At 34.1% G+C, this 23,228-nt stretch overlaps 4 protein-coding genes across 6 annotated transcripts; 1 reads left to right on the top strand and 3 right to left on the bottom strand.

Annotated features, from left to right (window-relative positions):
• The first annotated feature begins 1,689 nt into the window (after nt 1–1,689).
• Nucleotides 1,690–8,192, top strand: LOC111914912 (cation/H(+) antiporter 20). Of its 3 annotated transcripts, XM_052770878.1 has the most exons (5): nt 1,690–1,906; nt 3,974–4,067; nt 5,787–6,797; nt 6,870–7,667; nt 7,733–8,192. In XM_052770878.1, the coding sequence occupies exons 3-5, from the start codon at nt 5,835–5,837 to the stop codon at nt 8,069–8,071; spliced, it is 2,100 nt and encodes a 699-aa protein (XP_052626838.1). In that variant the 5' UTR covers nt 1,690–1,906; nt 3,974–4,067; nt 5,787–5,834; the 3' UTR covers nt 8,072–8,192. The 3 variants fall into 3 exon arrangements, with proteins under 3 accessions (XP_052626838.1, XP_023766385.1, XP_023766386.1); XM_023910617.3 differs by lacking the exon at nt 3,974–4,067; XM_023910618.3 differs by lacking the exons at nt 1,690–1,906; nt 3,974–4,067 and adding an exon at nt 4,088–5,553.
• Nucleotides 8,193–8,300: 108 nt separating this feature from the next.
• Nucleotides 8,301–10,616, bottom strand: LOC111914914 (ADP-ribosylation factor GTPase-activating protein AGD7). Its single transcript, XM_023910620.3, has 4 exons — nt 9,668–10,616; nt 9,488–9,565; nt 8,915–9,416; nt 8,301–8,466 (listed from the first exon to the last, which is right to left on the bottom strand). Exons 1-3 carry the CDS (start codon nt 10,466–10,468, stop codon nt 8,916–8,918), a joined length of 1,380 nt encoding a protein of 459 aa, XP_023766388.1. The 5' UTR covers nt 10,469–10,616; the 3' UTR covers nt 8,301–8,466; nt 8,915.
• A 4,810-nt stretch (nt 10,617–15,426) lies between these two features.
• On the bottom strand, nt 15,427–16,094 carry LOC111914894 (auxin-responsive protein SAUR78). Its single transcript, XM_023910590.3, has one exon. It carries the CDS (start codon nt 15,983–15,985, stop codon nt 15,584–15,586), a length of 402 nt encoding a protein of 133 aa, XP_023766358.1. The 5' UTR covers nt 15,986–16,094; the 3' UTR covers nt 15,427–15,583.
• Nucleotides 16,095–17,019: 925 nt separating this feature from the next.
• Nucleotides 17,020–17,666, bottom strand: LOC111914940 (DNA repair protein RAD51 homolog A). Its single transcript, XM_023910651.1, has 4 exons — nt 17,545–17,666; nt 17,367–17,475; nt 17,144–17,259; nt 17,020–17,065 (listed from the first exon to the last, which is right to left on the bottom strand). The coding sequence occupies exons 1-4, from the start codon at nt 17,664–17,666 to the stop codon at nt 17,020–17,022; spliced, it is 393 nt and encodes a 130-aa protein (XP_023766419.1).
• Between the last annotated feature and the right edge of the window lie 5,562 nt (nt 17,667–23,228).

Raw genomic sequence — 23,228 nt, 5'->3', positions numbered from 1 at the left:
ACACACACACACACACACATATATATATATATATATATATATATATATATATATATATATATATATATATATATATATATATAACATCAAAGTATGCAACTCGATGTCTAAATAAAATGTAATGGAACCCGATAGATAAATTTTGATACAATGTTTCATTAATTATTAAATTTTAACAAAAAGTTTCAAGCAAAAATGAAATAGATACCAGGGGTAGAAAGACTTTTCGAAAAATGTTTGTGTAAACAATAAACAAATACACATAATATATCATTAAAATTGGAAATTATCATATTTCTAAAAGCAAATCTTGAATAAATCCTTAGAGTATGGGTATGTAAGTGTAAATATGGGGCCATGCCCATCCACTAATATACTATCTTCTATCATTAAGGTTTATTTTAGCACATCCTATGATCATTTTGCCGATATACCAAATATAATCATATTTAATAAATAGACGATAATAAAATTCCTTTTAAAAGGACATTTATTATTTATAAAATACACGGAGTAGACATAAACACGAGGGTTTGAAGAGAGGGACAAAGTGGACAACTGACATCATATTTTTTGGGCCCAATTGTTTTAATTATAGTATATGTATATATATTTATTTAAAAATAAAAACTAATAATAATGATAATGACATTTTTTTCTTGCTTGTTCATAGCATTTGAGGATATTTAAATCTTTAGGATCAACTCTGAACAAAAATGCTGACAATTCAACCCGTCATGTTTTTACCTTAAAAAGATTTAACTACATCATTTTTATGCAGATGTTACACCATTTTGCCAATAGACACTTATACGATAGTTATTTAAAATTTTGTATCAATATACATAAAATGGAACATAATTTTTTTTTCGGAAAAAGCATAATATTATATTGTGAATAATATCTCATGTCTAATCCTTCTCAAGCTACACTTTCTAATGTTTTTCCTAAGTGGGAATTAACATCAAAATATTCCCTTATTTCATTGTATTCCTAAATGATCTACAAAAATAAGAATAGAATCATGTAAATATTAAACAAAATTCTATTGCTATTGTTACTTTGTCTAAAATATTGGTTGTTTATTCGGTTATTCCCATAAACTTTTGACTAATCTGAATTTCTTTAAATGGAGAATCAGAATTTTTTTTAAATAAAAGAAGGATAATGTTAAATTAAAAGTTTATACAAGGACATGAAAAGTAAATAAAAAAAAAACAATATGTGCAAGTATAGACCGTTTTCACAACTGTTAGTACTAATCGACGTTGTTTAATTGATGATCCACATTGGATGGTATTACAAATTTCATAAATGGTATATTTTAGTCTAACAAAGACGTGTTTAATTGAATCAAGCAGTTTATAATATCTCATCTCATATCAATCAAAGTCTATGCATATGCATGTGGGCCATATTCAATACAACACCATTATAGGACCTAATTAAAAAACCATGTATGTTCATTTTTGAAATATAGGTACGTAATAATGTTTAGACATGAATCTTTATGTCTGGTTATTAATATATCTATGTGAGAATATGAGATTACGTGGTTAATTCTTATACATGTATGTCTATACACATGAGTATGAGTATTCTTAATAAAGAAAACGAGAATACCCAAAAGGCAAACCACCTTCAAACCACAATTAGCACATCACTTTCTATATATATGCGCATTTGTACTCTTCCTCATAAACTAAAAAATCACATGCATACAAAAATGGCGTTGAACATAACATCGGTTAAGACATCATCGGATGGAGTGTGGCAAGGAGATAATCCTTTTCACTATGCATTTCCATTGTTGATAATCCAAACTACAGTAATTATCTTTATCAGTAGATTGCTCGCCTTCTTCCTCAAACCTCTCCGACAACCTAAAGTAATTGCAGAGATACTTGTAAGTTTTTCTCCACAAAAAAAAAAAAAAAAAAAAAAAACTAGATCACCACCACAAAAAAAAAACATTTAGTTAACCAATATATATACATCTTTTTTTTTTTTATCGTAAAATGTCCTATTGAGATTTTTTGAATTGTGGAAATGTTTGTTTAACTAATAATATTAGTGTTACTTTAATGTTATTCATTAAAATGATCATATATGGGTCTCCAATTAGGTTGCTTTAATATAAGTTGTTCTTATTATTATTTTTTGTATTTTGTAAAATGTCCTATTGAGATTTTTGAATTTGTGGAAATGTTTAACTAGTAATAATTTACGGAAATGTTTTTTTAACTAATAATATTAATGTTAGTTTCATGTTATTCACTAAAATATCATATAAATGATGGTGTCAGGTGGATACCCACATGTTTATATATATATATATATATATATATATATATATATATATATATATATATATATATATATATATATATATATATATATATATATATATATATATATATAGATAGATAGATAGATAGATAGATAGATTTTTTTTTTTTTCACAAAATGACAATCCAAATCATTAAAAAAACCTGTGAATTAGTATGGGCCTCAAATTAGGTTGCTTTAATAAACACAAACTGCACTTTATTACCAAAAAATGTCTATATTTTTAGACGTAGATTAGCAAATACTGAAATATGCTAATATTTCGCAAGGTTATATATTTTTCCTGAGTAAACAATAACGCGCATTTAAAGAAAATTACAACTAAACTTAAAAACTCGGAATCGAACAACTTGAGGACGATAAATATGTTTAATAGAAAAAACAAGAAGATGTGGTTGAAATCGATAAGGTGCATGGTTTCTAATGCCTATACCGTAGGATCGAAACATAACAAAAGCAACTAAGGCAGTGTTTGTTTTTTGTCTGCAGATCTGCGAGGCCTCTTCTGTCTGCGCCGCGCAGACCACGCGCAGACATTAGCCTTCGCAGACCGTTTGTTTTTCTGAAGACTGCAGACCTAAAAATGTCTGCGCGCCCTATTCTTGGCGCAGATGTGGACCAAAGTCTTCTAACATCTTCAGACATCTTCTAGCTTAAAAAAACATATATATCTTTATTTTTTTCAAGTTTTTTTTTTTAATTTATATTTTTTCCAACTTTATTAATGATAACAATTTGAAAAAAAAAAAACTACAAAACTTAAAAAAAAAAAAAAAAACTTTTGACCATACAAACATGATATTTTTGAGAAATTTATAAATAAAGATTTATTACAATAATAGTCGTTAAATTTGTTTATATAAATATGAAAAAAAAATCATAATATATTCTTATATTTAATACAATATCGTCAATTTCTCGAGAAAATATTTATGGTACGTTTTTAATGGATTTAATTGAAAAAATCGAAGTTTATTTCCATCAATTTATGTATCAAATTCTTTGATCACTAATTATAATGGTTAATTATAATTTTGCAACCAAAGTTGTTGGTTTTTATCAAATATATATGCTAATTCATACCATTTTTAATTTTATTTTTTATACAATAATACATAAAAGTTGATCTAGATTCGTTAATTATTTATAACAAAATCATAAAAATATTAAAAAATCACTTTAAAGTTTAAAAAAATAAGTTTATTTAAATTTCAGTTTATTTTAGTAGCCCGCAGATGTTAAAAAAACAAACAGTCTTCTTTTTTCAGACTGCAGACGTTTGGTCCACCTCTTCTACTGCAGATGTCTACAGATGTGGTCCGCAGACTGCAGACATTTTGCCTCAGAAAAAACAAACAGCACCTAAATGTTATTTATTTCTTTTAAGCTTATTAAAAAAACGTTTTGATTTTGAACTCACAATCTAAACTTTAAAATACATGCACCTTAGTCATTTCAACAAAAGTATGAAATCTCATATTATTTATTTTATTTTTTGTGTTTTTCAAAATATTTACGAATTTGAGTATTTTTGCTAATTTACTGCTAAAATTAACGAAGTTTTCTTTAATAGTGTCTTTCAAAATATAACGAATTCATGGCTTTTTTAATGGTTTGGATATAGTTATTTTGTGATGAAAGATGCTCGTATTGGTATCAGGGGCGGAACCTCAACACATATGATTTGGGGGCTAGAAATGTAATATGTATATAAATTGGTGAGCAGGGCCGCCACCCGCGAAAATTTTATATTTTTTAGTCTAATATGTATAAAATGACAGTAGAGGAGGCTATTTGTAACAAAAAAAAAATTAGCCCCCCACCCTCCCCCCCCCCCCCCCCCCCCTATGATAAAGCTCCGCCCATGATTGGTATAAATCACACTAGTAAACTAAAGCTTCATAGTAATCGTTTGATTGATTTAGACGTCATATAACCAATAAAGAAAAACATATACTAGTCTGAAAACCGGTCTTATAGTCTATCGGGTTATACCACTTTAAAAAATCCCTCTTAAGGATAGAAATCCCAACCCAAACTCTTCAACCCAACCCGAACCCAACTCAATAAATAGTAGGTTGGGTTGAGATTTTAAACCCGTTTAATTAAATGGGTTGGATTAATGTTGAAATTTATAACCTCCTAATCCGTTTAAAATTTTTAAACATTTTTTTGTATTATTATTATTTAGTTAATTATTATATTTTGATTATTTTTTATTTATCAAAAACCATGGAAGTCAAGTTGGTAAAAGTGATAGTCAAGTTGTATAAAATTTAAAAATAAAACATTTATAATATTTTATGGTTATAAACACTTGATTTATGTTTGTGTTAGGGCCTATAAGTTTATTGTTGTATTTTAGAAACTTGAACAATTACTATGTCTTTTAAATTGTATGTAATTTTATTTGTTGGATTATTTGATTTTTAAAAGGTTTTTTGGAAAAATTAAAACAGGTCAACCCGATTTTAATCTGTTTAGTAAATAGGTTGTGTTGGAAAAACAATAAACAAGCGAACCCGATTTCAACTAATTTACTAAAATAGTTGGGTTGTGTTAGGAATTCTTAACCTGTTTACTTAACGACCCAACCCAACCTAATACCACCCCTAGTTAGGCTTGCACAAAAAAAACCGGTTCAGGATCCGAACCGGTCACTGAACCAGTAAACCGGTTCACCATGAACCGGTCCACTATGAACCGAACCGATTCAAGAACCGAACCGCCGGTTTGAACCCGTTCGAGATTTTAGACATTGAAACCGGTTTAATAACCGTGAACCGGTAGTCAAACCGATCAAACCGGTTTAGAACCGATTGAACCGGTTCAGAATCGGTGTAACCGGTTTAGATAGGTTCGAGTTTAATAATGATGGAACCGGTTTAAGGTTGAACCGGTTTTACTATTCACGAATCGGAACCGAACCGGTTCGGTTTGAAAAAAAAAACGGTTTGCTCACCCCTACCCCTAGTCCCTCTTAAGGCTGGTGGCAATTTTATTGATTAATAAGTTTTAAAACAGCTTTATTAGCTAATAAGGCCAATTTTCTTGGTCATTCTGTTATGTATATTATGTAAAAGAAACAGTTAAAAAGGCCCGTGGCCCATAACCGCCTAACCGGTTATGAATGACCATTTTCTTTGACCCAGGTCTGGTTATAACGACATAGGGGGCCATTTTTTGTGCATCTCTAGCCTCTAGGTATGATTATAGTTATTTTGTACAATGTATTTGTGATACAATCTTTGCATACTTGCAACCGATTGTATTAGCAATACGCGAATACGCATCCACTTAAAATATCTGTTAATTCATACATGCCTTACCTACATATATTTAGATCGATTATCTTGATAATATTAAAAAACAAATATAATGGATAATTATGCATCATTATGAAATGGATAATTATGCATCATTTTGAAACTTTTCAGGGTGGAATTCTTCTAGGGCCATCGGCTTTAGGAAAGAACCATGAATTTATGCTATGGATTTTCCCCTCATGGAGCACTCCGATCCTCGAAACAGTAGCAAGTCTCGGTCTTTTGTTCTTCCTCTTTCTCGTAGGCCTTGAACTCGATCTCACTTCCATTCGTCGGAGTGGAAAGAAAGCGTTAGTAATCGCCACAGCCGGAATCTTATTACCGTTCTTGTTCGGAATCGGAATCACATTCCTACTCCGGAAAGCCATTTCCGGAGCCGATAGAGTTGGATACACCCAATGCTTTTTGTTTATGGGAGTTTCCCTCTCCATCACTGCTTTCCCAGTGCTTGCTCGAATACTAGCCGAGCTCAAATTGTTGACAACTCCGGTAGGCGAGACGGCCATGGCGGCGGCGGCATTTAACGATATTGCCGCCTGGGTTCTATTGGCTCTCGCAGTGGCACTCGCTAGCGGGAGCCACCAGAACCCATTGGCGTCACTTTGGGTGTTGATATCCGGTGCTGGATTTGTCATCTTTATGGTTGTTGTAATCCGGCCGACTATGAACTGGGTGGCTAGCCGGTGTTCTAACCATGGTAAAGTTGAAGAAGGGTACATATGTTTGACTCTAGCAGGGGTTATGTTATCAGGATTCATGACAGATTTTATCGGAATTCATTCGATATTTGGTGCATTTGTTTTCGGATTAATGATTCCGAAGAACGGGGAATTTTCCGGGAGGTTGATTAGGAGGATTGAAGATTTTGTTTGTGGGCTTTTGTTACCATTGTACTTTGCTTCAAGTGGACTGAAAACCGATGTGAATAAGATAGAAGGTGTGAAGGCGTGGGGGTTGCTAGCGGTGGTGATTACCACCGCTTGCACCGGAAAGATTCTTGGGACGTTTTTGATGGGAATGGCATGCATGATTCCGATGAGGGAATCGTTCGCTTTGGGGTTATTGATGAATACCAAAGGTTTGGTTGAACTTATTGTTCTCAACATTGGCAAGGAGAAGAAGGTTTGGTTTTTACAATGTTACTCTTGAAACCTAAAATAAAACCGATTTCTAATATCCTATCCTTTTGAACAGGTACTCAACGACGAAATGTTTGCAATCCTAGTAATGATGGCACTTGTTACAACATTCATGACAACACCACTAGTGATGGCGGCATACAAACCGGCCCGTAACATCACCGCCACGGTCCACCACCGGTCACTTAGCGAATCATCATCTCACCATTCACAAACACTACAATCCAACCTTCGGGTAATCGCCTGTGTCCATGGCCCACAAATCTCACCCTCAATGACCAATCTAATCAACTTAATCCAATCCCCCAACACCTACTCAACCCTAAAGCTCTACATCCTACATCTAATTGAACTGACCGAAATGTCCTCGTCAATAGCCATGGTGCATCGGGTCCGTAAAAACGGTGTCCCGTGCTTCACGGGTAATAAAGGATCTGAGGTTGGGTCAAAGTCAAATAAAGTCAAGGTGCGGAAGTCAACCGCCATCTCAGCGTTGGCAACAATGCATGAGGATATATGCCATGTGGCGGAGAGGAAGAAGGCTACGATCATCATTTTACCCATACATAGACCATGTCAGGAAGGAGAGACGGGACACTGTTGGGAAGTTGTTAACAGGAGTGTTCTTATGCACGCGCCGTGCACGGTGGCGTTGATGGTGGATCGTGGTGGCTTTGGGGTTGACTGTGACCGGAAAAGGGTTTGTGTGGTGTTTGTGGGCGGTCCGGATGATCGAGAAGCGGTTGAGTTGGGCGGCAGGCTGGCTGCACTGCCTGATACAAAGGTGTCCTTAATTAGGTTCGTAATGAAAGGCAAGGATAATAGACATCCCGAAGATGTAGATATCGAGAAGGTAAAAAAGACGGATTTACCCTTTTAACTTGCTCAACGAATTAATGTAAAATATTCATCTAACAGGAACTGGATGAGAGGTTGTTAGAAGAGTTCATAAGGCGGTGGGATGGGGAAGCCGAATATGTTGAGAAGTCAACTCACAACATGATGGAGGAGCTACTTGCAATAGGGAAGAATGAAGAGTTTGGGCTTGTGATTGTAGGCAGAGGGAGGTTTCCGGCAACCATGGTTGCCGGAATCCTTGAACGGGAAGCTGAAAGGTCACTGGAATTGGGAGTTATAGGGGACTTGCTAGCATTTTCCGGTGGTCAGGAAATTGCATCTTCTGTTCTAGTGGTCCAGAAACATGAACAAGCTAAAGAAGACCAAGAGAGAACCATGTTTGACCAACATTTGGTCTAATAATAGTAAGGCATAAATGTAATATATTAATGCTGTCGTACAATATGATGTGTGTTTGGTTTGGAATCCTACAGAATTGGAATTCAAGATTCCATTCCATGGTGTGTTTGCTTGCCAAGTAGCATGAATTCTATTCCATCAAATTCCAAGCTTGATGGATTTCACCATTCCTTGTGGTAGTTGGATGGAATTCAATTACATTCTTCCTTTTTTAATTAAAAGACCAAAATACACCGACTATATATATTGAAATAAATAAAAATAAATTTTAGTTATATTTGAAAATTTTAAAAAAATGATTCATTTTTAGTTATTGAATTTCATTTCATTTCCTCCCAACCAAAAGCATGAGGGATTACAATTCCTTTGATAGATTCCATTCCTTCCAAGACATTCTGCAAACAAAACGCCCCATAAATTGGTCAAAGGTGCATTCCATATTTATCGGTTCATTGTCTAATATTTTATCTAATATTAAAGAAACACGATTCAATTTTGTCAAGATTCAAGAATCATGGATATCAAAAGTAACATTTATAGAACATCAATAATTTTGGCGAAATATTAGAGCTCTAATGGAATCTTATACTAACAAATGGTGTATTGTTAATGTAAACATCAAAAGTACAGATACAAAGTCACAAATGAAGTTTAAATTTCAACACAAAAACAAATAACTTTGGTTCTCTTTTAGTTGGGCAATTAGCCCATCTTTGTTGACAATTGTACACAATATATAATATATAGTATATACATTTTTCTTAACCACAAAACCAGCACAATAACCTCTTAAATATAAAGAAAATTTTTCAAAACGAATTTAAGGTTGAAAGATACACTAACCTTAAAGAAAACCTGCCCCAGACCAATTTCCATCTGATTTTCCAGTTTTACCCTCAGAAGATGGGGTCTTGTAGAAACTGTCATACCCATCATCTTTAGGGTCATGGTCATCCCATCCAGCCCAGTCATCATCATTAGTTGCAGTTGGTGTGGTGGACACATGCTTCCTATTGCCATCTGTATCCCAATCATCCCAAGAGTTGGAATTTCTGCCAGATGAGCCAACGGAATCGCTGATTCCGGCAGACGATGGAATGGAATTGGAAGTTCCATTAGAATTCAACCCTTTGTGTTCCTGTCCAAACTCCTGATAAAACCCATTTCCCTGTGTTTCATTTCTTTGCCAGCTGGGATTTTCTGTGGTGAGCTCTTCAACCTTCTGTGAAGCAAATGCCATGACACCTTTCATGATTCCCCATGTCTTTTGTCCAATTTCTGTTGTTTTTGCAGTCACAACATTCACTGTTTCATTCACTTTGTAATCATAGCCCCCATCTCTGACCTGTTGAGAAAAAGTGTAAATAAACTGTATTGAACTGTTTCATATATACAAAAAGATGTATATCAACAGACCTTGGTTGTGAGCTCCTTTGTGCCAGCTTGAACAACACTAGCAGCAGAAGCAGCAACAATGGATAACTTACCAAGTCCCTGAATCACATATTAAGTATAATTGTGATTGTATACATAAGAATCTGACACAAGATAAGAATTTTCAATTCAGTGATGAAGAATAGTAAGGTGTACGTGTACCTGAGTAACGGAAGAAAGAACATCCCCTTGTGCGTTGGGCCGTGGGATCGGATTAGGAGATGATCCAAATCCGACATACTTGCCGCCTTTAGACGGAGGCAATCCCTCAGGTCGCGACTCGTTCTCTGCCATCTTCTTCGCAAAAAATCCCTCTTTTCCCGCCGCAGATGCCTCCAATTGCGACCGCGTGTACATATCATCGGTAGATTTTGACCTAGCCGGCATCCCACCGCCACTACCACCGGTTCTAAAATCTCCAACGCTCTGATTCTTTCGCATGTTATCCGGAGATCCGAATCCTCTTTCATCAAAGCTACTATCCCCCCAATCACTGTCCCAACCTTCACTATTTCCACCCCTTCCGCCACTCCTGGCCGACAACGGAGGCTTCTTACTACCACCGTTTTTAATCGAGCTTTCCTTCACAATCGGTGGGTCCTGCCAGGATTTGCCTTCAGCTAGGGCTTGGATCCTGTCCCTGTAAACCGAAGCAGCGTTGGTATTATACTTCGACACAATATCCGTCTCTTTCGGAATCCCATACTTCGAGAAGAAGCTATTGAGTTTCTCGTTGCCGCCGGACTCCATTTTTCGGAGTTGGATCTCAGACCATGAGTCCATGGTGACAGATCGGACAAAGGAGATATGAACACCGAGACCCCGGTGCTTGCCGGAGCACTCTAAGCACATGAAGATACCATAGGATACAGAGGCCCACTGAGGGTTCTTCTGTGAGCAATCGACGCAGGTCTTGTTTCCTGGCTGCGATTGGAGGTCCCGGAGACGCCGTGATGACGCCATATCGAAGATCCGAAGAATTTGGCGTTAGGAATTGGGATCTGCGGGAGAGATCTAGTGCATATTTCGCTGTCCGATTTGTGAGTGTGAAATGTTTATTTTCCTATAAATGGTTTTCCAGTTGGATGTCACGGTCCATACTTCTCCCAATCTTAAACATAGAATAAGTAACCCTATCATGATCACTACTTTCACAGGTATTTTCTAAAACTTATTTTACATGGTTACTTTCTTAATTTATTATCACTAATTTTAAAATACGATCATAATAGTCTTTTCTTTTTAGGTTTTTTAGTAAAATAAAAACTACATAAAATGATCACAATTTTTGTAAGTACATATCTATTGATCTAAGTAACTTGGAATTATTATTATTATTATTTTGAGATTTTTATAGGTCATTATCCGTAAAAAGCTAGGGAGTGTAAAAGTGTTTTTTTTTTTAATTGTTCTAAGATTTTTGTGAGAATCCAAATGGTATAATGATTTGTTATAAAGTTAAAATGCAAAAGTTATAAAACTTTTTTTTTATAGTTATTTTACTGAATAAAATTTTTTGAGCTAAAAAAATATGATTTGCAGACATTCAAATTATGATCGTAATATTACCATGGATGACCCTTCTTATAAAGAGCACAATGAAAAAAAAATTAAGCTTAAACAGAGTTCGTATACAAAACTTATGAAAAAAAATATGTACTTTTTTCTTTTAATATTTTTCAGCAAATAGTCTATTTGAATCTAAAAAGTATGACTTTCTCACATTCAAATTTAGAATGTAATATGTCCATCCAAAACCCATTTGAGCTGATTTTTTTCATTGTGTTTTTTTAATTTTTTTATTTTTAACAAGAGTCATCCATGAACATATTAAATCCCTCCCAATTTGGATGTCGGAAAGGTATAATTTTTTAGCTTCAGAGTAGGCTATTTGGTGACATATTATGAAAAAATAACTTCCTAACGTTTGTATACGCATTTCCTAACAATCATCATACCATTTAGTAAGGGTATTCACGATGTGGTTTAAAGTCAAAACCACACCGTATATGCAATTTCAGTTTTTTATTTTTTCAAAATCGTAAACCGCACCATGAAAATTTTAAAATGTGTTGTACGGTGCGGTTTGATGTGGACAATTTATGCGGTATAAATGTTGTTTTTATGGATTTATGAGTTGTTAAATTTTATAAATTTTAGAAAGCCAAAAACCTTTGCTCTTTTTAGATATTAAAAAAAACCCGGAAACATCGTGCAAAGAAACCAAAAACCAAGTTTCTTTGAGTGAATATAATACTTTACTTAATTAATTCCTTATATAATCCAGCTATACTTACTAATTCTAGTGATGTTAATCCATACCAACATGAACCAAGTTTTTGTGCCGGAAAGATTAGCATATCAATATTACCAAATGTTAATCGCTACCAACTTGAAACTAAGTTTTATTGCTGCAAGTTAAACATGTAACAAACTACATCTAACCGTTATGAAGTTATGTTTGGATAATTGTTACTCTTTTATTACAAAATATAAGATTTGACAAAAATGTTTATCATTGTCCTTAATGTCAATTCCAAAGAACATTTATCTTCATTGTTTCATTATGCTTTAGCTTTCAGGACACACACTTCTTCCTCGTTAGGTCTTATTAGTATTATGCTTGATATATAGCGAATCATGTCCAATTCGGATAAGATCAAAATTGATTTTAAAGGTTCAAATTGTAAGGTTTGTGAAGTTAAAGAAATGAAGTACTTTCTATTTTTCTGTTTTTAATAGCAATGCGTTTTCTATTTTTTGTTTTTAAATAACAATGTACTTTCTATTTATTTATAGAATTTAGTTAATTTCTGTTTTTTAAAATTTGGGTGGTGGGATTCTTCAAGCATAAAACTCTTTTCACAAGTATTTCATTGGCTTATTACTTTATTTGCTTCTTGCCCCAAAACATGGTTGTTTAGTTAGGACATCAATTTGTTTTTCCATGAGGGAATTCAAAGTGGTCTAATTGTGTTTTTTTTTCATCATTAGAACAATATACAAAGCATATTAAGAACGTAGGGGAGTTTCTTCAACAAAATCACATCAAGAAGTCATGTTCATAAAAAATAATTAGAACCCTCAACCACAACCTCTACATAAATTGATTGTGAAACTATTTAAAGTCTCATTGAAAGAACACCGTCTTGCAATTTGCCACCTACAACCTCTCAAATGGTATGCTTTTTTCTTCATCTCGGTCTTTTGAATTTGATCATCATAATTAAGTTTTAGTGTTTGGAGGTGTGTGTAGACCAATATGTTGTTTTAAAATCTCAATAATTGATTTTCGGTGTTCAAGTAAATTCATTATGATTATGCTATTTAATTATTTAGGGTTAATATTTTCATCCTTTTCTTATAAGGTAAGAACAATATCAAAATGCCTCTTATTAGCCCAAATAATGTTTTTAGCTAATTGGGGATTGTAGGTTTGTCGAAATTTGTATTAACCGAGTCTTTAATAGTAGTCATGTTGGGTTGATGACTCTATGCTAATAAGGTGTGTGTAATTTTTGTTCTATCGACATTGATGCCTATTTCTTCTTTAAATTTTTTTTATGAATGTTTTGAATCGTAAGACTTTCATCTTTTACATATAGGGAATTCATTGAAAGAATGTGGCAAAGAGCATGAAGAGGAGAAATGATAAGAAACTAACATAGACGGGGTACATTATGCTACATTAATAGTCAAGTGAGACATATCTAATTTCAACAGATTTCATTCCTTTTAATTTTATTTGGCTGTAATTTTAATTCTGTAAATGTGTACCTTAAGTCATATCCCAAGAAGTAGCCAAATTTCCTTTATTAATAACAAGTAGCCAAGGATTTGTGAATATGAAAAATGTTTCTTTTCTAAATTATACACGAATTTACTGTTATTTTTCACATTTAAAGGGTTATTTATATTATTTATGCATTTAAGCGATTTTTCCTATCATTTTCTACATTTAAAGTAGATATTTATGTCATTTCCAGCATTTAAAGGGTTATTTTGGTCCTTTATGTGCATTTGGAAAGTGTGTTGCTATAAGAACCTTATTTCATAGAGTATGTTGCTAAAAACGAATATTCATTAAATATGCTAAAAACAATCTTATTTCATAAAATATGTTGCTAAAAAAACATTATTTCATCAAGTACGTTGCTAAAAGAACCTTATTCTGTTAAGTTTGTTGCTAAAAAAACATTATTCCATAAAGTATGTTGCTTAAAAGATCCTTATTTCATTAAGTATGATGCTAAAAAACATTATTCTAGAAAGCACGTTGCTAAAACAACCTTATTTTCATAAAGCTTGTTGCTAAAAACATTATTCTAGAAAGTACGTTGCTTAAAAGAACCTTATTTCATTTAGTATGATGCTAAAAATCATTTATTCTAGAAAGTACATTGCTAAAACAACCTTATTTTCATAAAGCATGTTGCTATAAAACTTATTCTATAAAGTATGTTGCTACAAACATTATTCCATAATGTATGTTGCTAAAAATGTTATTCCATAAAGTATGTTGCTGAAAAACCTTATTTCATAAAGTATGTTGCTAAAAAAAACATTATTATATACATGTTTCTAAAAAGAACCTTATTTCATGAAGTATGTTGCTAAAAAACAATATTCCATAAAGTACTTTGCTAAAAGGTCATTATTCTATATAGTACATTGCTAAAAAAAACTTTATTCACTAAGCATGCTCTAAAAACAAAGTATTTGTTACAAAAAAGTTTTTTTCTTTAAATCCAATATGTCTATAATTTATTTCATTTTACATGTGAGGTAAATACCACTACTTGGATAAAGTTCTATCCAATTATAACATATAACTTTCATTTTTCTTATTAGTGAAATCTCCATTAAAGTCTCATTACTTTACCATAGTTTACGAATAGGTCCCAAACTAAAATTTGTTCACAAAAAAACATGAATTATTTGTAAAAATGAAGATTTGGTTATTTTTCCCATCCGTTTCATTGTTGTGCAATCTCCATTAAAGTCCTATTATTTTACCATAATTTATGAATAAGTCCCAAACTAAAATGTATTTACAACAAATCACAACTTACTAGTAAAAATAATGATTTTTTCTCTTTGTAACACATATTTTATCGATTTTATTGCTGACCTAAACGTCTAGTCATTAAATGAGTTGATGAGTTATATAATGTTATGTTTTTCATAAAATTTGATATCCATCTTATTAGCACATTTAATGATTAGACATCCAGGTCAGCAATGAAACCAGTAAAATGTGTCTTACTAGGACAAAAGGGCAGGAAATAAATATGTTGGATTACATAAAATTCGATAGACAATTTGAAATTTCTTATAAACTTTAAAAATGATGAAGTTGTTGCTAGGTTATGTAATTGTTGTAGTCTTCGTTGGATGCATTTCATATTCCAAAAAACATACAATGCAACAAAATATTAAGTTTACGGTAGATGTAACCTTATATAACCCATACAAATCCAATCCATCACATTAGCTCATTTAATGACTAGACGTTCATTACAAGGAGAAAATTGTTAAATCATCACTTTTACCGGTAATTCATGTTTTTTCGTAGACAAATTTTAGTTTGTGACTTATTCATAAATTATAGTAAAATAACGAGACTTTAATAAAGATTTCCCTAACAATGTAACAATGAAACCGGTAAACCGGGAAAATAGTCAAATCGTCATTTTTACAGGTAATTTATGTTCATTCGTAAACAAATTTTAGTTTGAGACTTATTCGTAAATTAATGTAAAACAATGAGACTTTAACGAAGATTCCTTTAGATAAGACGTTATACTTTGCAAAGATACGGTGTTTTTGAAGTGTAGTATCTTATTACGCCAAAAAAATATTATAACACAAAATTATTGGTTAAACACTTAAACTCCCACATCAATGTGCGGCTTAAAAACCTAGTTCAAGTACATATTGCAAAGAATCAACAAAAGAAGATGATGCTTGTAAAATTAAAGGATGAAATGAAATAAGAGGATAAAATAGCACATAAATTTTATTTTTCTAAAATATAAAATATATAAAATAAAAAGCATAGATTGACCAGGATTAGTTTCAGCAAGCGTAAAAATCCACAAGCTCATGCAAAGCGTCAGGTTGAGAAACTGCATTCTCGATCATCCACAAAAGATGTTCAAACAGCACAACCTCGCATTTAATCGTCACATTGGGATGATCCTCATCGTCTAAACCTGAACCCGAACGTTCCACAAGCTCTTGAAACAATGGGTGTTGGGCCACACCGAAGCTTATAAGGTAGCGCCGCCGTGATTTGCCTACATACACAGCAGGATGAGAATGAGAACGGCTCAACTTCTGCTGCGGGCACTCAATATCCTCATCGGAAGTGGACGCACTGAAGCAGCCTTTCGTCAGACCACCTGGCTTCCCGTTCCCAAATGAATGCCACTTCTTTAGCACCGATTTGATCTTGATTAGCTTTCCACCTTTCGCCATTGATTATCTAAATCTGAAACCAAGCTAAAACAGAGGTTTTGATGAGTGGAGATATGTATATTATGAGAGAAATTGAGGATGTAAGTTGCCAAGTTGGTTGTTTATATACACAGCTTGTGGTTGGAATTGATGGAATATTTCGCCCCTTTCAGATTTGGATGTGAATCTGTGTATGTCTCTCTGGATATATATATATATATATATATATATATATATATATATATATATATATATATATATATATATATATATATATTGGTTGGGGTGTTGTTGAAACAAATAGGAGGTGTTTGGGGCCATTCTTGATTGTCTCGTAAAATATTGTTATGATTGGTAATCTATGTGATTGAGACCATCCAAGAACAGGATATTATAACAAGCTATATAAATTATTAAAGGGGCTTAATGGATAGATTAGATGAGTAATTGTTAATTGTTGAGTATGTAAGGACAGTAAGGTCAAAACAAATTGGAATTAATTATCAATCATCAAACCTTTATAACCAATAAATATATTAAATAAACAGTTTAGAAAATCATAAACAACTAACTAAATACACTTTGAGACATTTTTTGGTTTGGTGGTGATGGACTTTGTCTATTAGATTAGATGATGCATTTGTTTTAATATCTAACAAAAATTACTTATAACTTCTAACAAAATAATATCGTCACAACAAGTTCTTTCTCTGTCAAGACCATTTTGGGTTATTTATTTATTTAATTTAATTTATTTATTTTTGTCAAAAGTACGTTGCTACATGCCTATATGTTATAAAGAACAAAAATCTATATTTAATCCAACTTTTGTTCTACTTAATCTTTCTTCAATTCTGTCAAATAATATGTTCTCAAGCCAAAAAATATAGAGATCGAATGGGAAAATTTGTATTTGCATTCCATACTGTCATGTGTTTATACACAAAGAGCCAAATTCAAAACAGAAATGAGAAACAAAGCTTGGCAAAAAGCATTCAGTCGTTAACATCATTAACACCTTCTAGCTTCAGCTTCAGCTAAACACGGGGAACTAATCACTTTGCAAATTCGTTCTTCCCCCTTCCTTTCCTTAAAGCTAGCCTGTCAATCCATAAATAGCAACAAATTTTCTTAACTTCCACTAATCACATATCATTTATCACATATAAAATGACATACCTTGTTGTAGAAGCATGAGTCATGATGTTGCCACAAATTAGTTTAATTTGAGGCCCTGCAAACGTGCTTGAACCATCTACTTGGGCCACAACTTGATTAGTGATCACCACATGCAGCTACACCGAACGAATAAACAAAATGTATACCACTTTAGAACCCAAACATTATTTTTACTAAAAAAAGTGTGGACAAAACATAAAACATTATTACTTCATCCGCTAACTTCTGAAGGCTCCTCAAGAACTTTACAAGATGCATCCGGATGATTGTTCACCTCTACCAGAATAGTTCGATAAAGAGCAGTTGCACTGTCCACTATCATAAGCGCAAACCTTCAATCACAAAGATCCATGTTGTATGCTCTTGCATATGCTAAATTATCTTGATGAAAAAAAAGAAACCTGGTTTCGACCATCATTGAAGCAGCTTCAAGCAACACTCTTGATTGATGATCTGTGTTGTGTGCTCTTGCATATTCTACATTCTCCAACACATCATTACATTCAACCCAAACATGCAACATATATCATGATATAACAAATGTACAAAAACTAAAGGGGTGTACAAAAACTAAAGGGCCTTTTCTTTTTGACTTAATGGGTTAAGCTGTAACGTCCCGATTTTTAACATAATCTTTTTTAATTTTTAAATACATAAAAAACATGAGTTTTACAACCCATTTATATTACAATACCATTGTCATACATTTATATAAAGAGATTTTTAGTGCAAGTCTAAAAACATTATTATTTCATTTGATGCGGGTACAATCATGTTGGAGTCTTTTCACGATCAGAATAACAACTTGAAAAATAGTAAGTCAATGTTTAGTGAGTTTCCTCAAGATACCATATACCACAACATATATACAAGACATACATATAATGACCTTCAACATAAAGTTGGTCCGACCCTTGGCCTTCAGCATTAAGCTGGTCCGCCCGCGTATATTGGCCTTATAACTCCCACATAATATATATCAATACATATATAACAGACGAACAGTCCAAATAGACAGACAACTAACTAAGCTAGTCTAGTGAGAAAACTCACCTGAACAGTTACTCTGATGATTAGCAGCTATCTGGGCGATCCAACTGGCGAGCAACGCGCCTAACGAGTATTAACCAATCAAAATATTTAACTAATCCTAAAATATACTATCATGGCTATCAAAATATTTAACTTATTATTATCTATGGCTTTCTGGTAGAAATTAGATACTTTACTAATCCTAAAATATATTTTCATGGCTATCAAATAAGGATCAGCTAGAACAGTTGGGAGACAGATCATTTCGACATATAACTTTTCTGAAATCCAACAACCAATCAAAATATTTAACTAGAATTAATGACTAATCTGGTACTTATAAGTTCTTAATAACAACTAAGGATATAAATATAAGTTACCCTAAAATCATAGCAAGTGCAGCTTAATTTACAGCGAAAACCGGGAAAGTCGTAGGCAACATCTTGATGTCGAACACTTCTATCTATCGGGCTCTCTGATGCCTCAAAACCTCGGTAGAATGAAACTTCCCAAAATCTCAAAAGCTCAAGAAACTCGGAAATAAATAGAGATGTATGAAAGTTTGGTGTAAGGAAATGAAGGAGTCTAACCAAGTATTTTGTAACATCCGAGCTTTAGAGGTATATTTTATTTAATTTAAATTTTGGACTTTTGGGGGTCGCCATGGCGTGTGGACAATCGCTACGGCGTGGCGAGGAAATTTTGATCACGGGTCACTTTTAACTCATCACGATGTGGCAATGAAGGCCACGACATGGCGCCACTAACATCTTAAACCCTAAATTTTCGGGTTTTCACCCTATTTAAAGGAATGAGGAGGCTAGAGTTTGCTCACCCGTAGCCTCCACCACCCTCTTTTATCCAGAAGAAAACTCTAACTCTTTTCCTTCATTGTTGAAGCTTTCTTGAGTGCTTCTAAGATACTTTGAAGGAAAAAACAAGAAGGAGTAAGCCAAGGATCAGCAAGAAAGCCCCATCTACCTTCCTAGTTTGATTTTAGACCCTTGTAAGTGTTCAAGGCTCCACCTTTTTGATGATAGGATGTTAGATCTGGAAATATGTCGCATTTTCTTATTAATATATGTTAGACGCGGTGGTAGGAGTTCATTAGGTTGCAACTTTATGAATCTCTGGATCATATGGAGTAGTTCATGGTCTAGATCTGAACCTTGGATGGTTGTTTGAGCCATGCTTAATATTTTAGTCATAAAACCACCATTTTGACCTAAGTTGAGTCCAAGACAAGCATTGGACATGCATGTCTAAAAAGAACCAATCTTTAAGTTATTTCTAGTGTTATAAGCTCTTATGGAGAAAATGAGCTTGAGACTTAAGGGATTAAGTGCTTCTTGATTAAGTCCTTGCCATTTTTAGCCTTTTAGATCTAAGACTTGAGATCTAGACCTCTTATTGGGTCTCATGGGATAAAGGTGGAAATTTTATCCATTTGGACATTAGAAATGATCAGATCTGGACTTTGGAACCTTTGGAATTGGAGGATTCAACTTAACCCATCAAGACATTTTGAACTTAATGCCCACGGCGTGACCTAGGTTTCCACGGTGTGGCGACTGGGGAAAACTCGTCTATTTTGTCATTTGAAGGCCACGACATGATGGTCAACATTGACCGTTGACTTTGACTTTTAACTTGCGTTGAATTTTGGTCAAACCCCTAGTTTTGGAAGAGAAGCTAAGGTTGTACTTTGTATGGCTGAATAGGTGGTTTGTAGCATCTGTATTCACGACAGTAGGAGTAGTAACAATTGATCATCGTTTGTTAGGTAAGTTTTTTCACTATACTCATGGGTCGAAGGCACCAATGCCGACCCACTATATTATGTTTGTAGGATGATAGTTGTCTTTGTGACACTTACTGTTATGCCTGTATGTGCTTGTTGTCTTTGTGACTTTTACTGATATGATTGTAAGCTTAGCAGTAGGGGTAAAATAGGCCTAATACCGGTTGAAAAAGGCTGAAGGGGGTGAAATCGACCCAATACCGGTTGAAAGATACCGAATGGGGTGAAATAGACCTAGTAACGGTTGAAAGATACTGAAAGATGGGTGAAATAGACCCAATACCGGTTGAAAGATACCGAATGGGGTGAAATAGACCCAATTTAGTTTTAAACTGTTATCTATGTATTGTATGGAGTATTTTAGGGGAACTCACTAAGCTTTGTGCTTACAGTTTTATGCTTATGGTTTCAGGTACTTCTAGTTCGAAAGGGGAGGGCCCGACATGATCGTACCGCATCCACCAACATTCCACATTTTATGAAATGATTTGTACTCTGATAACTATTTTATACATTATCACGTTTCAATGGGTTTTTGAAATGAATGAATGATGTTTTTGTTGGTTTTAAAATGAAATTTTTTACTTAGTAATTTTTAGGACGTTACAAGTTGGTATCAGAGCCTTGGTTTGAGGGATTCGGGTAAACTCTCGGGTGTGTCTGAACTCAAACCGAGGAATTAGTAATATTTTTGAAAGAAATTTGATTTTCCTAAATAGATTTTTATAACGAAAGGGTGCGATGTGTGCAATCAGCCAAGCTCAAGTAAGTATTTCCTAAAATACTCATACATGTTTATAGTTTCAGTATATATATATATATATATATATATATATATATATATATATATATATATATATGTGTGTGTGTGTGTGTGTGTATATATATGCATATAGCATGCTAGATTAGGGCTAAGGATCTACTCGTAATTGCATGGTAGGATGATAGGAGAGATGCCTTGTATGTCGGTTGTAGGAGCCTTTAGAACTGCATGCTAGTATAGATTTCAGATGAATAGATAGTATGGCCTAATTAGACAGTGCACTAGTTTAGAACCCAATGCTCGAATGGTGCTTGCTTTGTGGTTCTAGGGACTCCACTGGTGTCGGCTAATTATTAAGCAAATAAGTTAAATTATATGTCATGAGGATAAGATAATTTATGAAGGTTGGATCCAACCATATTGTGCAACTCTTGTTTTAGTCCAACCGTTGTAGGGTAGGATCTAGCAATTGAAAATTATCTGATGTCGATAACATGTAATTGTATTCGTGAGGTAGTTAGAAGGTGTTGGAGGGAGTCTCTTCTACAGCTGATGGCATAAGGTGATGGAAAAAGGGAATCCTAGGAAAGCCTAGGATAAGTCTTAGCGCATAGGGTGCTCTGTAGTTTGAGTGAAGTAATGGATAATAGGAAGTGACTTGGAGGATTCAATACAGTCCTTGAGGAGTGTATAGATAGGTGTGGAAGGTAGTATTGGGAATGTACTACTAAAAACACAAGATCTATACCCAAGCAGATAATGGATATCCGACATGGAGTGTGCTCAGATGATTAGCTTTTTCCCCAAGGGGTTGAAGGTGAGGTTCGATGCAAGCTTTATGAGGGAGTGAGCTTGAGATTGGTGGGAAGAGTTTGGTTATGCTCAGGGAGACCCATCCATTGGGGCCATGACCTGGTCGGATTTTGTGACCCATTTCCGAGCGAATTTTACACTGAATGATGAGGTGCAACAGTTGGCGAGGAAATTCCAGATATGTGGCAGGCGACTACGATCGTGGCAAAGATCACTGCAAAGTTCCGAGAGAGAGCTTTATTTGTACCTCAGTATGTTGCAAACGATGAGATGAAAAAGACTCGGTACCATGAAATGTTGAGATTAGATATCAGGGAGTTTGTTAGCTATTCAACCTGTCCGACATTGGAGTGTAGGGGTCGAAACGTAGACAGTGAGGATTTCAAATGCATTGAGTCTTTAAGGGTTCGAAATCCAAGTGATTTCAACTCTATATGTATTTACAAGTCACATTTCATTTTCAATGCTAGAATGTATAGTCCTTGTATTTTTTTGCTGAGTCTGTAATATCCTATAAATAAGGTAGGTACTTGAGTTGAGAGTAACTGTAACATCCCAAAATTTAAGACCAACAAATTTCATTTTTAGTTTAATAATTCATAAAACCAAAAGTATAAAAACATCAATAAAAAAGTCCCATGTCAAAACCAAAGTGTCAATAATCAAAACATGTTATCATAAAACAATATCATAGTGTAATCCCAAAGATCTCATGTGCGGAAAACATAGTGTGATGCGCTGCGATCGAGCCGACTCCTTTCCTTTGAAAAAGAAGTACCTGAAACCAAAAATGAAAATCGTAAGCATGAAGCTTAGTGAGTTCCACCATCATACCACATACCATACAAATAACATACTGTCAAGCATATCTGGGTGTCCGACCTACCCCTCTGGTCTCTTTCAACCAGTAACCGCCTAGCATATTTGGGTGTTAACCTACCCCTTCAGTCTCTTTCAACCGGTAACCGGGGACTATTTCACCCCTACCACTACCACATAATATCCTAGCATATACACACAAATCACATACTGCCTAGCATATTTGGGTGCTAGCCTACCCCTTCGGTCTATTACAACCGGTAACCAGGGACTATTTCACCCCTAACACTACCACATAATAACATAGCATACTAGCACATAAAGCATAACAGATAGTGGAAAGCTTGACAATTATCACAAATACAATCATCTCAAACATAATCACCTACTGGTGGGCTGATATTGGTGCCTTAGACCCACCTCTACTGGAAGGTAACTCACCTGAAGTAGAAATCACATAATGAACCACTGAAGTGATTAAGGTGGATTGTCCAGCTCTTTAAACACCTACAACCCATGTCAATAATTTATACTTAGTTTATGTGTTGAATCATAAAAAGTGACCCTCTTGAACTTCAGCTACCGTAGCCTCCAAGCCACCACAGTCAAGCCGCTTCATCAGCAGTCATCAACCGAAGTCTCTACTACCGTAGTCTCTATCTAGATTATGTTACTTTGTCTTTTCTGTAATACACTCTATTGTCCAGTATGCCTTGCATGGATACTCTTAGAGTTGTAATCTAGTGATCTTTGTGAGTCTCTATAAATAGAGCTCATTCTCATGTAATTAAAAAAAGTGCAAGAAGTGTATCGCATCTAATTCTAATACACATCTCAGAAGTTATCATTCTATCTTA

The sequence above is a fragment of the Lactuca sativa genome, chromosome 1 (genome assembly GCF_002870075.4).
Source record: "Lactuca sativa cultivar Salinas chromosome 1, Lsat_Salinas_v11, whole genome shotgun sequence".
NCBI lineage: Eukaryota > Viridiplantae > Streptophyta > Magnoliopsida > Asterales > Asteraceae > Lactuca > Lactuca sativa.
This window is presented reverse-complemented; position numbering and strand designations above follow the sequence as displayed.